Source organism: Protopterus annectens, chromosome 3.part0 (genome assembly GCF_019279795.1).
Source record: "Protopterus annectens isolate FY-2018-M chromosome 3.part0, PAN1.0, whole genome shotgun sequence".
In the NCBI taxonomy this organism is placed as follows: Eukaryota; Metazoa; Chordata; order Ceratodontiformes; family Protopteridae; genus Protopterus; species Protopterus annectens.
This window is the reverse complement of record NC_056731.1, coordinates 283,287,553-283,304,475: the sequence shown is the minus strand read 5'-3', so window position 1 is coordinate 283,304,475 and position 16,923 is coordinate 283,287,553. Positions and strand designations below refer to the sequence as shown.

The window sequence follows — 16,923 nt, the reverse complement described above, 5'->3', positions numbered from 1 at the left end:
GAAGTTTGTCACTTCTGACTTGAGTAGCATGAAGTTTGCTTTGGAGAAGTTTTTTTTACAGAGGTTTCCTTACTGGGGGGTGGGGGTGGGATGTGGATGTCAAGGGCGATTAGCTTATGGTCAGACCTGACCAACGAGGGGGTAGTACCAGAAGTATGGGGCAAGGATGTTTATAGTAGTTTGACCTTATTAAACAATGGCAAATTTGGTGCATTATTTTGGACATAAAGTAGTTTCCTGACTGGTAATTATTTCCTTTATTGTTCCTACCTTGGAAAATATTAAGACTGGCTCTGTAGATATAGGCTTACCATTAGCTATATATAGTGCAATGGCTTCAGGCTATTAGATGCATTGTTCAAAACAGCCAAAACATATGAAATTCATTGCTGTGTTTTACCAGTGATCCAACAATGTCCAATCCAACACAATGAATGGAAACTCTAAGACAGGTATTGGAATCAATGAATTTTTAAAGCCTGAATGAGGGACTGTCTTCTAGTACTGAGAGAATTCAGCACAAAAAGTATGCAATTTCTTCCATTATTTTTGACCAGTAAAATGCTGTTAGGATCCACGCATTAGTCTTAGACATTCTAAGATCCCCAACACATAATCTCTTCATTATGTTTCTGAAAGCCTTAGGCACTAACAGTTGGAATACTACTTCTCTATCCTTCCTCTGTATAACAAGTTGCTTTGTAACTCAAAGTGTGGGTAAGATGGAGCATCTTTCTCAGTTTCTTTTCCTACAATATTGGCCAGATTTTACTATATTTTTGCTCTTACCACTGTGCCTTTTTAAACATTATGGCTTACCTGGAAGTCAGTTAACACTGGGGCTTCCACAGGCACAGAAAGAAACTTATTGGCTGAATAAAATGTAACCTTTATTTTTTCAATAACAGTCTCTGGCACCTCAGGTTTTCTGCCTTCAAGGAGAAGGGCAAAATATAAAACTATTTAGCAGTTATACAAGTATTCAGATAAATCGAGTGAAAAGTGAGCTCCATCTCTTAAAAATGAACAGATAGTACACCATTTAGAGTAAGTATATTCTTTACAAAACAATTAAAATTGATTTTCATCTTCTTTAACTGCTCAGGAGAGAAAGGTCATAGTGTTTCATTTCTCCTACTCAACTCCCACCTGCTGCTTAGAACTCTCCCCAGTTCTAGAGTTTTCTGTTCAAACCTCACAGAAAATTCATCTCAAGTTGTGCATGTTTATACTTCTTGAAAGCATTTAATTAGAATATACCCTTTCAGAATGTTCCCTTCTCTTTATTTTTGTTACTTACTTCAACTCCATCCATCCTGTTCAACATTTCAAGTATGTGATCAAAAGAACTACTTTCTTTCCATTCCTTCCACAGCTCTTTAAAGTGTAGAAACATTCTCCATTTTATCATGTATTGTGCTAAACTGGAAAAGACATTCACTGGATGGACCACCCTTCTGACTCCAGTTTGCACTTCTACCCGATTAATAACATACTATTTGTTATCAGCGTAAATGCATGCTACTTCTACTGCTTTGTTAGTAACAATTTTTTTCTTATATAATATACTGCCTGAGTTTAACAATTTTTTCATCAGTTAGAACATTCCACATAACTAACATGACAATTGCAGAATAACAGAATTCAGATTCAACCATGCTAGAAGATACTTTATTATATTCTAGAGGATTAACATCATTAATAGCACACTTTCCAGAGGTTATAGTTTTCATACGTTTTACAGTGTTGCTGCATTAGTACAAAAATCTAGCTATGTGGCCCTTTTCCACATTTAAACCAATGTCTACAGCTGCTATTTTTAGTTTATTACCAGCATTTGACCTAGGCTTTACTACAAGTCTGAACTGCTCAGATCTTTAATTGGTTTCATGCCATAACAGTCTTTCTACTAGCACAAGAACATTCAGAGTCTTCAGGATCAGCTTAACACAACCGCTTCCTTGAGGAAGGAGGTAAAAACATTTTAAATTTTTCAACTGCTATCGCTTCTGTCTTTTTAGTTTTATTATGAAGACCCTCTGGCTCTAGCAATGTTAAAAAAAAGAAGTTATGTACCTATCATAACGTTCCATGTGAGTTGTCCATCTCGCCTTTCATCCTTGACTGATGGGTTCGGAAATGATCCTCACTTCCGACTCAGACGTTTTCTAAAGCTCGAGGTCTACAGCTGGCTCGTGGTGCTATCCCTATCCCATGATGCCATAGGGCATTTCGTCAGATCTTGTTTGCTGATGTAACAATTACTTATATATATATATATATATATATATATACAGAGAGAGAGAAAGAGAGAGACGAAAGATATCTACACCAATAATACTCTTTACCAGACTCAGAAGAGGGTCAAAGACCAGTTACCAAGAGTAGAACCACCTCTCGTTCTTCCAGAAATCAAGGCAGGGGGTCAGGTGGGTGGGACGTAAGAATGAAGGACGAGATGGACAACTCACATGGAAAGTTATGGTAGGTACATAACTTATTTTTGTGCAGTTGTCCTATCTCGCCCTCATTCTTGACTGATGGGACAGCGTCCCTAGCACCTTTTTCTTGGGTGGCTCAAGCGAGTACATTCTCCAGAACAGTGGAACCAAAAATAGCCCATGTAGCTGCTGCACAAATAGTATCAATGTGTAGCCTAGCATGGAAAGCAGAGGAAGTAGATACTGCCCTTGCTGAATGTGCTTTGATTCCTTGTGGTAATTCTTTATGTGCTGAATTATAAACAAACAAAATGCATTAAGACAGCCAGTTTGACAAAGTAGTTTTTGCTACTGGAAGACCTTTTTTATTTTCTGAACAGGATACAAAAACTTGGTCTGATGTTCTAATGTCTTTTGTTCTAGGTAGGTAAAAATGCAGTTGTCTATGAACATCCAACTGATGTAGCCTGTATTCTGCCTTACTGCCGTATCTGGAGAAGAATACTGGTAGTTCAATAGATTGATTGAGGCTAAACTCTGAGCACACCTTTGGCAAAATGGATGGGTTCATACGCAATGATACTTTATCACTGTGGAACAGCATGTATGGGGGTTTAATGGATAAGGCCTGCAACTCTGATACTCTTCGGGCTGAAGTGATGGCCACTTAGAAAGCAGTTTTCCAGGTTAGATATTTTAAAATCACACAATGATGTGGGTTCAAAAAGGGGAAGAATTATTTTGGGCAAAAGGAAGTTGAGATTCCATGGGGGTAAGGGTGGCCGGATATATGGTCTTAGTAAGTTTGTACCTCTTAGGAAGGCTTTTGCTAGCCTGTGAGACATTATACGTGAATTTTCATTGGAGAACATCGACATCTGTGCAGTGACAGTGACCTGGTTCAAGGCTCCAGAGAGCACCCCGGCATTACCAGGCTATAATTCAAACCATACCTTTCGGCCACCTAACTTGGACCGAAGCACTAAAGGTGAAGGCGTGTTCATATTCATTAAGGATATCCGCACCTCCAGGCTAATTGCTCAGCATAATGCAACTGAGATTATCCAAGTGCAACTAACTGTGGGCAAGACCGCAATGCAAATTCTAGCTTGCTACAGATCCCCCACCATGCCCCAGGATTCCCACTCCTCATTTCTTGATGCACTGGAAAATATTGGGGTACAATCTAACACCCTAATAATGGGCGATTTCAACTACCCCACCATTAACTGGGAAAACTACTCATGTACCAACTCTTGTACTCGTTTTCTGGAATTCATAAATTCCAATGCTTTGGATCAACTTAACCACACCCCCACCAGGGGCAGCAATATCCTAAAGCTAGTCATTACCAACATGGGCAACTGGTGTTCCACACCAAAGGTCAATTCCTCTTTGGTCAGATCCAACCACAAGAAAATCACCCTAGACATCTACATCCCACCCCCACCGTCCATTAGGGAAACCACCATAAAAAATTTCTCCAAAGCCAACTTCACACTTCTTAAGACAGAAGTGGCAAACTTCACGACACCCATGCTGACGGACAATAGAGATACAACTGCTGAATCCTATACAATTGCACTTTATAAGCACTTACACGAGTGCATGGATCGTGCTATCCTTAACAGAACCAAGATGCTATCCTCCAAAACAAGGAAGCCAATCTGGTGGTCTCCTGCTATAAACAAACTACAACAGAAGAAAGAAACTGTTGCAAAAAAGAGTAAAATCTCATGATTGGAGGAACTCTGTGGTCAGCCTCAGTAAGAAGCTGAGATCCCTCATTAAATCCTTTAAAGCTAGTTACAAAAACAAAATTGCCACTGATTCTAAAGACAACCACAAAGCATTCTATAGCTATGTCAAGAATCTCAATGGCAACACTCAGATCTGCTCTGATTTACAGCACAATGGCACTAAATATAGAGAACCAACTGATATTGCCAACATCCTGGCAGATAGGTTCAGTGCTAACTTTACCTTTCTCTCATCCCCTAAAGGGCCCATCTCTATACCGGAAGAATGCAAAGTACCTATAATCACGGCTGCACAGGTAAAACAACACACTCTCCAAAGCAAAGAACACAGCATCCATGGGACCTGACAACATCCCAGACTGCATTCTACATGAACTACAGAATGAACTGGCACCCCACATAAGTACCATGTTCAATCATAGCCTCACCTCAGGCTTTGTGCCCACTGAATGGCGCACAGCAATGGTTATCCCACTCCACAAAGGGGGAGCCACCACGGACCCAGGGAACTACCACCCCATTAGCCTGACGACCCTGGTCTGCAAGGATATGGAGCATATCATCATGGAACTTATAAACAATGACATTGGTAATCTCCAAACTCTGGACTCTACCCAGTTTGCGTTTGTAAAAGGCAGATCATGTCTCCTAAACCTAATAGACTTCTTTGAAGCAGTCACCAAAGCCGTAGATGAGGGTAAGATGGTTCACACAGCCTATCTAGATCTCGCCAAGGCTTTCAACATCATCCCCCACTCTGGAATTATAGACAAACTCACTAAACTAGGTCTGTGGCTCTGCTCGACAGTGGCACAGGAAAATAATTTTCTTGGGTGGCAAAAGCCAGGGTACCTTTTTGGCTGGGCTTGTATAGGCCCCAGGGCCGATAGCCTAGTACCTACCTATGAACCTATGGGTTGCCAACTGGCTCACTGACAGAACCCACACTGTGAAAGTAGCAGACTCTAAATCCAACTTCAGACCAGTGACAAATGGAGTACCACAGGGATCAGTCCTAGGTCCTCTCCTGTTTGGTATCTACTTCTCTGAAGTACAGGCGAACACAGAAGGTCTTTGGCTAACAAAGTTTACAGATGACTGCAAACTAGGAGCCATAATCAAAACTTCTAATGATGCGGGCATCCTACAAAAGGGCCTCACTGAGACAGATGCCTGGTGTCAAAGCCATAGCCTCAAGCTCAATGCCAAAAAGTGCATTGTCATCACTTTTGGTAAAAACTCTGTACCCATGAACTACCACATAGGTGGTAGTCTACTTAACACCAAAAGTGTGATAACAGATCTTAGACACAGGTGGACAGTAGTCTTTCCTTTGATAATCACATCGCCACAGTAGTCAGGAAATCCTTCTACATGGCACACCTCATCACAAAAGGTTTCTCATCCAGGGAAAAAGAGGTCATTGTTCCCCTCTACTCATCACTCATTAGACCCATTATAAAGTACAACGCCCCTTTTGGTATGTACCTCACAAGAAATCTACAACAACTGGAAAGGCCACAGAAATACCTCACAAAGAGGATTACCGGCCTCAAACAGATGCCCTACGCAGACCGTCTCAAAAAAACTCCAGCTTTACTATGTCTCATACCGCCTACTCAGAGGCGATCTCTGCCTAACATACAAAGCTATGTCAAACCCAGAGCTGTTGGACATGCTCCACGTAAAGAAATCTCAATCCGTCCGATCTACATACTCTAGGGACCTAAACCTTGTCACCACAATAAACAGAACATGCTGGAGGGATAGATTCCTGTCCCAGAGACTTCCCATACTCTGGAACAAACTACCTATCTATAGCAAACAAAGCTCCTCATTATCACTCTTCAAGAAAAATCATGATGATTGGATGGGAGATAGGAAATTCACCCAGGGGATCACTTCTATGGCTCTGCTTGACAGGGGCACAGGAAAATAATTTTCTTGGGTGGCAAAAGCCAGGGTGCCATTTGGCTAGGCTTATATAGGCCCTAGGGCCAATAGCCTAGTACCTACCTATGAACCTATGAACCTATAATATGAAAATTTGAGATAGCTGTTAACTGAACTCTGATAGTGGGCACCACAACTCCTTCATTAAAAAGTTTATTCAAGAACTCAAGAATAGTTGAAATGGATGCTGAATATGGGTCATTACTATTTTGAGTGGCCCAGATAGAAAATTTGCTTCATTTACTGAAGTACAATTTCCTTGTAGATGATTTGTGAAAGGAGATCAAGATGTGTCTTACTGCAGATGAATGATTCTGTGACCTGGCTATCTTGGGAATTGGAGCGCCCAGCTCTCAGCTTGAGGGTTGAGAGAGAAGGATGAAGAGCACCTGAAGAATGTGTCAGGAGATTTGGTACTGGGTCCGGGATCCTGTAGATGAGGCTGTAGTAAGGGGAACCAAATTTGACTAGGCCAGTAAGGCGCTATCAGGATTAATGTCCTTCCCAGTGAACTGGCTTTCTGAAGTACTCTTGGTATCAATGGAAGGGGGGGGGCATAAAGGAGATCCAGGGGGCCAATCATGCACAAGCAAGTCCCTTGGTGACTCCCGTGATGGAGGGATCAGGGCAAAATAGTTGCTACATTTCGTGTTCATGGACATGGCAAAGAGATCACAGCAAGGCTGGCCCCATTTGCAAAAAATCATTTCCGCTACATTTTGTTTCAGGAACCACTTGTGGGACATTAAAATCACCCTGCTGAGTTTGTCTGCTATCACGTTGGATTTCCCCGGGATATGCATTGCTATAAAAAGCGCTGGGATGAGGTCGCCCACTGCCATACTCCGAGGGCCTCTCGACAAAGGGAGTAAGACTTGGTTCCTCCTTGCTTATGTACCATACAACTGACATGTCCATCTGGATCACAATCATGCCTGGAAGAAGAGAGTGTTGAAATGCCTGCAATGCCAGTAGCACTGCTCTCATCTCCAGCATGTTGATGTGCAGGTGAGCCTTGTGTTCTTGAAAAGTGCCTTGGGCTGTCTTTTCCTGATAATGCACCGACCACCCTATCTGGGAAACACCCTTGCTCACTGTGGCTGATGGGGGAGGTAGGGTGAAAGGATGGCCTATGGTGAGAATGAGTCTTTATAGAAAAGATTTTTTCCAAAATATGACCCCTTAGTTACGTTCTAAGGGGCATGTGGAGCTTTATATATTATGATTGGCCACTAGGCTATGTATGGACTTGAAAAATTCAGCAGATTGGAATGTTTGAGTGTAGTAAAGAAAAGTATGGTTTTAGTGCCTTCTAATAAGTAAGGAGGTGTTATTTCCCATTGAGCTTATAACTACATAGTATTTTTATGCAGAACTGAAGAGTTCAGGTATCGATGAAAAAATTCTCTTTTTCTCTCAAACACGATTTCTCCACCATGTCATCTGGCTCTTGGAGGTGTGTGAACTGTTGGATAACCTGATTTGACAGAAGGTTAAGAATGGAGCTACGTGATTTAGCGGATGTAATGAATATTACTATGTGGAAGGAACCCTGATTGGATATTATTACTTTTTAAACCAGAAAGCCCTGATTAATAACCAGATCTGAAGAAGACTTAGAAGCTGAAAGTGCTTCTCCACTCACAGGGTTTCTTTCATTGTTTTAAGTTGTGTTCCATGATTTTGTGCTACTTATTAAAAGCTTTGACCGTATTTTAGACGTTGCTTGTGGATTCAACATGAACATATTGTGGTGATATGCTCTTCTGATTTTAGTGAGGATGGCCTATGGTGACTTGATCCAAGTTTATCCACCAGGCTAAGTCCTTTTTTCAAGATTTGGTCAGAATTATCTGGTATGACATTGGTAAGTCCTGCATTGACCATTGCGTAAAGAGAAGCCATTGCAGAATCCGCATGTGCATGCTAGCTAAGGGGAGTATGATGACAGTTTCTGCCATTGTCCCTTAAATTTTGAGAACAGTTCTTGCTTGTACTCTTGATCTCAAAAGTAGGATTTGAATTTGCATGCGAAGAGATTGTATTTGTTCTTGTGGAAGAGTTACCATCATAGTTACCAAGTTTAATTCTGCACCTATGAATGCGATATGCTACAACGGCAATAAGGCAGATTTTTTTGTAGTTGATTGTGATTTCAGGTTGAGCACATAGGTCCAAAGTGTTGCCTGTTTCCTGTAGTAGTAGCTGCGTGGTGATGGAGGCAAGGAGCCAGTCATCTAGGTATGGAAACACCCGGAATTCTACACGTCTCATGTGGGCTGTAACCACTGCCATACATTTGGTGAACACCCTGGTGGCTGTAGTGAGCCCAAATGGCAGTGCTCGGAATTGGTAGCAACTGGCGCCAACCCAGAAGCACAAGTGGCTCCTAAATGGCCTGAGGGATAGGGTTTTAAAGGCCCAACTAGAAAAAAATCAGCAAGAAGCTTCAAAGATGAAGGATAAACGTGTAGAAATACACAATTAATTAATAACAACCTTATCAGACTATAATTATTAACTTTCAGTAAGTTTTATCAAAAAGAATAATAAAGAATGTTAGAACTTAGCCAGAGCTAGCTCTCAACAACTCAAATTGCTTCAGCGGCAAACGAGATCTGGGGAATGCCTTATGGCATCATAGGATAGGGATAGAGCCACGAGCTAGCTGTAGACTTTGAGCTTTAGAAAATGGCCAAGTTGGAACCGAGGATTGGTTCCGAACCGATCAGTCAAGAATGAGGGTGAGATGGGATAACTGCACATGTATCTTTAAGTTACATATCTTTGATCTTACCACACTGTTATGAGAAAATGTTCAGCTATGAAACTTTTGGGCTTATGTCTTTGAAGTATCACTAGGTGTAGCAAGTAAGGCCTTTTCATAAGTTCAAAGGTTAATAGGAGATTGCTAGGCTAATGGCTTAAGAGCCCTTGCAAGTCTAGCCAATATTACCTGAATTTACCCGAATTATGATCTCTGGTGGGTAGAGGATGGCTAAGGTTTGTGCCTATGCCTCTGAGTATTTTACAGACTGGTCCTGTCTGTACGAGACACAGGCACTCCTCCAGGAGTGAATTTACAATTCCCCATCCATTGTTCCAAGAGGGATTGAGTCATACTGGTACTTGGGGTTTAGTGACCAGAGTGCATGCATGGTCTGGCAGATCCTGGCTCCTGATAGGCAACTAACTGTGACCTTCTCCTTATCCATCCTGGTGAGAGGACATCAGTATGTCACAAAATGTAGTCTCCTATGACCAAAATATTGGGTTCTGAAGTGTTATTCATTATGGGCTTGGTAGTTGAGACACAGTGAGATGTGGTTTTATGTGTTGTGGTAGAAGTTGTCTTCTTTGTGTGCATGCAGAGTTTCTGAGCATTGCATATGTGAGGCCTTTGAAGTATAAGTAAGTTACATGTGAGCAACTCTGCATATTTGACTCTATATATCTGGTCATTTGTAAGTGCAGTAAGTGGTGTGTGTGTGTTGCTGACAATCTTTTGTTTTTGGGGCTGTATGTGAGAGTCTAGCCTCCAGTGGCATTGTGTAACCACATCTCTCTCATACTGTATTAACCTGTTACAGAATTATGTGATTGTCAGTATAGATAAGGCAATTGCTACATTGCCTCAGGAAGCTCATGTCCACCAAGCTAGATCCAGAGATAGTAGGAAAGTGCTAGTCCACGTTTGCGGGTCCTAATGTGTGCTCTACAAGAGAAAGGAGTGGATGATACTAGCAAATGGATGAAGTATGGGTGCTTACTTGGTGTAATCTACAGATAACCTATCCAGCAAGGCTGCCCAATGCCCAAACCAGATGCTGTTAGAGAAACAATAATCCTCAGTGTTGTAATAAAGTAATCTATACCTAAATAGCCCTCACTAAATGTGACAATGCTGCTCACTGTGCCAACTAGTTACTCCAAGAGTAGCTCAGGACTAAGGTAAAATTTCAAAGTAGTTTTTATAGGGAAAGTACAACTTCTGGATATTGCATATATACAGGGCTTCACTGACCACTGCTGTGTGAAGAGCAAATGCACATGAAGGGACAAAAGGTTGAAGCCTCTCAATTTACAACAAAAAATACACACCTCAATGCTGCTCAAGCGGTACAATGCTGCTGAGCTTTTCCATGTCAAAATTACCATAAGTAAAATCCCATATCATATCTTTGCAAGCTATAAGTCCCCACCCATAACCCAGGAAATCCATAGCACATACTTAAATGTATTGGAGACACTCTCCATTCAACTGAACACCATATTCTTGAGTGGCTTTAATATCCTCACTATAGACTGGGAATCCTACACAACTCATACACAACTCCTAATATGAACGCCCCGAGATTCCTGGACTTTATAAGTACAAATACCCTGGACCAGCTAGTCTATATACCTACTAGGAGCACAAACATCTGTGACATAGTCCTCAGAAACATGAGAAAACACTGCACTGTCCCTAGTGTATTGTCCTTAGTGGTCAGGTCAGAGCATAAAGCTGTATCCTTTGAAATAAAAATAAAACCTGGAATCCAAGCTAACCCTGGAACCTTTAGGAATTATTCTAAGGCAAATTTCCTACTACTAAGTGACACCTTAGAAAAATTTCAAGCCCCCCAACCCTGAGAACCCTGGTGGAATCCAAACATCAATGGGTTATGCAAAAAAAAAAAAGAAAAGAAAGAAAGAAAGAAAATCATGACAAAAAATTTGGAGACGCAATGATTGGCAAGGTTAAAATTCCCTCATCAATCTAAACAAGTAACTCGGGGGGGGGGGGGGGTTATAAAATCTACCAAAGTCAAATTTTAGGTAAAAATGCCTCCCTGACCAAGGACAGTCACAAACTTTCTTCAGCTATGTCCACATCCTCAAGGCAATACGCAAAAATGTACTAAATTAAGTGCAAATGGCACCACCTGTATTGAGCTGGAAGATATAAAAAATCTACTGTCTGGCAAGTTTAGCTCCTCTTCTCTCAGATATCCTTCAGGGAATGTCCACAACCATAAATCTCCCTAATATCACTAGGGAATAGGTCCTCAAGGCACTCTCTAAGACCAAGAATACTGTATCAATAGTTCACAGTAATATCCCAAGAAGTATGCCTCTTTAATACTATGAAACATGAACTATTTGGCCCACAGAATCACTATTTAATCACAGCTTCCAAACAGGCTTTGTGCTAAACGAATGGAGGATACACAAGGGCAGGCCATTCTACTCTCCAAAGGAGCTACCAAGCCATAAGCCTGACTAATGTAATATGTAAAGCCATGAAAGAATAATCATGGATATGTTAAATGACAATATTGGAAACTTGCAAGACATTAGACCCAACTCAGTTTGATTTTATTAAGGGCAGGTCTTACTCATCTTGGTGGACTTTTCAAGAAGGTCACCAAAGCAATGGATGAGGGGAAGATGGTGCACACACTGCTTACCTTGACTTGGCCAAAGTATTCAAACAATACCCCAGTTGGGCATTGTAAACAAGCTCATTCACTGGCAGGAGCCAAGAAGTTAGGATAGGGGAGTCTCCCTCCACAAAAAGGTCATTCACTAGTGGAGTGCCTTAGGGCTCAGAAAGTGATGCAGTCAAAACTCCCAGGTATGTTTGAATTTGTACAGTGATGAAAGTACTAAGATGGTGAAAATAACAGAGCTATTTTTACTATAACATTTATGCTAATATGTGAGAATTATGCAATATCTGTTACTGGCATGTTTTGCACAGTTTAAACGACTTACCTTTTTACTAACTAGCAAATAGGTGCATTATAACATATCATATATCAATAAAACTTGCAAAAAATTAGGCTAGGTAGGCAAAAACTACCATCTCACACACACATACATTCAGATAATTAAATGTAAAGTTGTTTTAACTACTTAATTATTTAACATTTATTATACTTCTAACTGCCCTTACAAGTACTAACTATTCATTTACTTATTTATTTATTTACTCATTTTATAGATCATTTCAGATTACATACATACATATATTTTTCAATCATCAGTGCCATTTATAGTTGTTTTATATGTTTTCATGATATTTGTTTAACATAATGATACATACAAAATTACAGTGGTTTGCTTCTTTAAAATACTGCTCTCTGATTAATGGGTTTAAATTGAATGTAATTAATACAATGGTATAAAATGTCCGATGGAACAATGATAGTTATTCTGATGAAGTTTCCAGCATTGGAAATGAAAGCGCTTAATTTTTAATTCCACTTGTATTGTTAATAAATTATGTACGTGTTTTGAACTACCTGTGGACTGCAGAGTCTTTCGATACCATTATTCCAACTACAACGTTTGTGGGACAGCCTTTATTGGTTCCTGTACAGTGGGGGAATTTTTTAATTACTAATTAAATGTAAAGTGTCAATTACCTACCTGCTTGAACAGAAAGTCTGTTTTCTTCTATCTCTTGTGGACTCAGATTTTCTGATAAATGGAGTTGCTGAATTCTTCCAGAAGCATTAGCACTAGACAAGCTCCCAATAGAAGCTCTATCAGAGACAAAGTTCCTGTCTCTAAAATTCAAAAACAAATTTCAAAATTACCTCATAATATATATGAATGTTTGTTGCAGTAACAAACATCACATTAGCAGAATTACTTCGGTAGACATTTTACACTAAATCTGCATAGCAACAAGTAGTAAGGTGAGTTTTTAAAGTGTATACTTGGACACAGTATAAAAATCACATTTACATTTAAATTAGACTGCATAAAAGATGGTTTTACATAAAGGCATGATAGTCAAGCCTTATTAATTGTTAAGTCCAAGTATTTTACACTTTAGAGTATACATGCATTTGTCACTTCATATAAATTTTCTTATTTTATAATGAGAGTTTGTTAATAGAGGCTTTTTTAATCATAACATCTCAATGATCTTTGTATTGCCTGCATATAATTATATACTCCTTCAGAATACTTCAAGCAGTATTTCAACCTTTGGTATTGGAAAGTAGAATTACATGAGGACTTTACCATAATAACATACATTTGAGTTCCATTCTGTCCTTTCATTACATATGGGTATATCAGTTGGCTGGGTCACTTCATATGGTTCAGACATCTGAAAGTAGCAACAGTTAATCAATGAGATCTTTAAAAATGTGCAGTCACTATTCAACAAAACACAGGGAAGTAAAAAAAAAAAAAAAAAAAAAAAAAGAACGAGAGAGAGCTTAAAAGATCCATTAGACTTTGTAAGCTAAATCCCAAATGCCATTAGCACACAAACACTAAGTAGGAGCAGTCACACAGTGATAATACTAAATTATTCTGGAATCCTTCTTATGCCTATACATTGTTAACTTTTGCACCGTTCATGCTTGGAGCTTTTCTCCCCGGGCCTCTACTGAAAATGGACATATATCCAGCTAGACTAGCCCGGTTAACAAATGTAAAATAAAATAAAATAGATAAAATAAATAAATAAATCCTCATGTTGGCATCAGCTCAGTAAAGTGTCTTTCACAACTTCCAGTAAACAAACAACAATCATGTAACAAACTGTTAGTCAGAAATCAAAGCACTGTCCGTCCATTGTTTTGGAAGAATGAATAACTTTAATATTAGACAACCAGCCCAGCACACCATTTTTAAATAGACAATAAACAAGCTTTCATTAATTTCCCTAAGATAAACATAGTATCCAACATCCCTTGCTCCTCGACTCTCAGTAAACTGTCTGCACTTCTCAAGCCGGAGTTGAACTTACTCAGGCAGAACAGCTCAACATGGCAGTTGCTTATGTTATGTTGCTCATTTCACAATGCAATACATTTGTAGAGTTTGCATGTCAGTGATCTATAGGTGGTCCAAGTTTGGTCCAAATAAAGAGTGAAACAGGTGTCACAACATCTGACAGTGTTTGCTCTTTCTCTAAGAGGCAATGAGCCAGGGGAGACAATAATAAAGTAAGCGATGTGGGGCAAAGTTGCCCAAATGGTGAAGTCGAGGAGCTTCACACCCTGAAAACATGAGTACATGTATTATCACATATGTGTACTCAAGCTGTCATTTATGGGATTTTGTAGCCAAACTACTGCAAATTATGCTTGATGTATCAAAGATATAAATTATGGTTACTCCTACCAGACAAGAAGTGGATCTACAAATGTAGTATAACTGTGATTTATCCTGAATAAAGACTATTGAGCAGTTAGAGTTAGGGTTTTAGCATTAGGATTAGGGTTAGAGTTGGGGCTCAGAGCTAAGATTAGGATTGTGTCTTAGGTTTAGGGATGTAAGGTTAGGGTTACAGGTTTAGTCAGGCCTAAGCAGTCCCCTAAAAAAAAAAAAAAAAAGTTTTCTGTTTTCCCCAGGCAGGTGCAACATCTTTCTCTCATTCTGACAAACAGCTTATGCAAATGAGTATGCATCTTTAGCAGCAGCAGTAGCTAATGCTCTTCTTCCTCTCCACGACAGACACAAAAGGGAGATATCTCACTTCAACACCCAAACCACAGACGCTTGGAAATTCATGCAATAATACTGATTGCAGACAACAGATGACTAGCAAAAGAAAAATAACTAAAAAAAGGTAAAGATCAAAAGTGGTGGAAGACAGGAGTGCTAGTTCTGAAGAAAATGTTAGTCAGAAATCAATAATTATCTCTACAAGGAGTACCTCACACAGCTGTACTATTGTTTTCATCCCCTTTGTCTTTTCTTTCATTTATTTTTATTTATTTATTTTACATTTGTTTACTGGGATAGTCCGACTAGATACATGTCCATTTTCAGTGGAGGCCCGGGGAGAAAAGCTCCACATAGTCAAGCATTCAAAAGGTTACACAAGAAGTTAGAAAACACTTAGAATATATAAAAACAAAGTGGTAATATATCTTATGTACATTGGTTTAGTAATGTTCCCTAGTAGGGACTCACACTTCTCATGGACAGACATACAAAGGTTACACAAGAAGTTAGAAAACAATTAGAATATATAAAAACAAAGTGGTAATATATCTTATGTACATTGGTTTAGTAATGTTCCCTAGTAGGGACTCACAGTTCTCATGGACAGACACAATTACAAGTAAGATTGTAACTCACAGTTAGTCCCTAGTAGGGACTTACAGTTCTCATGGACAGTCGCAATTACTTCATATGAGTAGAATCGCTAGGAATGAATATAAAAGGAAAGAATATATTTTGCCAATATACTTTGAACTACAGCAGCAGCAAAACCCACTGCACCTTTAATGTGATTATCCTGCTACAGTGTACTGAAAGTATGACCCAAATCATAAACTCACAGATATTTAAAACAGTAACCCCCAGTAAGGCAAGTTCCTCTAGCAAACATCTTCAAGTTTCAAGATTTTTTTTTTTTTTTTTTTGCATTTAATCAATCATAGGCAAGCAAAGTCATTCCTAAACCATGATCTAATAGTTCTTTGAAAGTCTTTTACTCTGATGCCCTCAGCCTCACTAATAAGGTCAATGAACTTAATATCATAGCGTCCACCAATACATGCTTCGTTATCTGCATTACTACATCTTCCAGACTTTTGCAGATTTGAATGCTTGCAAGTGTTAAATGACTGGAGGCTTCAACTTGTTATGTATACTCCACTGGTCTGAAGCTCAGGATTGCTACTTTCCATGCAAAATCACAGCTGGTGCTGTTTATATTTCTGTGTCAGCAGCGACTCAAAGTTTTGATGGACTTTATATAGTTTTGTAGCTGTTTGACCACTGAGTCAGTATATTAAAGTAATGGGGTAAGGAGGCAAGGTCTCCCACATGGGGATAAGTGGGCTTGCCCCTGCAAAAAAAAATGTTTTATTTGTTTTCATCATCCATTTGGAGGTTCCAAGTGTTTATTGCATCTAGTTAAGTCTTCAACATGTTTCGTCTTGACAATAAGTAGAGGAATCCTTTTTTGCAAGCAATCAATCAATAAATAAATATGTAAGTAAAGAAAAGATCTGGGGAAATAAAACAGAAAAAGCATGCATAATATAAAATTGCAAAAGAACTAAAGAAAACAAAAAAAGCACACACACACACAAACATAATATTAAGAAGAACATACTTAGGAGTTTCCAAGATGGCTGCAGACTGAGTAACAGCTTAATTTCAGCTCTCCCAATTTGAAAACAGAAATGCAGAAAAAAGAGCCAGTGAATGTGTATTTTTGGATACATTTAAGTAACTGGCTAGTAAGTGCACTGCCTGGATGCCAGCAAAAAAGAAATTCTGTGAACCTGTAAAATCAATCAGAAAAGGTAAGGAGAAAACACTGGCTGGGAAGAATCTTGCAGGTGTTCAGCAAAAAGCAGTTCAAGCTCCAACTTTGGTGCAAGACATGACTTTCCGTAATCTAGAAGAAAAAATAAGTCAAATGTACTCAGAGCTGATTAAAATAAACAAAACACTGAATGGATATAACAATTCAAATAGCAAAAGGCTGCAAAAATGGAAGAAACTTTAAATGGATATTTGGATGAGCTGATAAAATGGCAAAAATCAGAGCCTGAAATTAAGAAAAGGCTGAGTACGAAACTTATCAAGAGGACCTGTTTCAAAAAATGGTAGAATTAGAAGACAGAGCATGTAGGGAAAATCTGAGATTTTCTGCTGTACCAGAGAATCTAGAAAAAAAAATTCCACGGCAGAAGTTAATTGAAAGTTCCCATCGTGTATGTTCCAAACCTGGCCATGAGAATGTAGCCAGACCTTTAATAGTAAAGATAAAATTCTGCCAGCAGAAAGATAACTCT

The 16,923-nt window shown here is 39.3% G+C and overlaps 1 protein-coding gene across 1 annotated transcript in view; it reads right to left on the bottom strand.

Annotated features, from left to right (window-relative positions):
- NEK10 (NIMA related kinase 10) overlaps positions 1-16,923 on the bottom strand; it is a 3,576,599-nt gene that overhangs the window by 1,787,510 nt on the left and 1,772,166 nt on the right. The window contains exon 14 of the mRNA XM_044064761.1: positions 12,572-12,711. Within this exon, the coding sequence (XP_043920696.1) occupies positions 12,572-12,711 (140 nt within the window). The remainder of the gene's footprint in view (positions 1-12,571; positions 12,712-16,923) is intronic.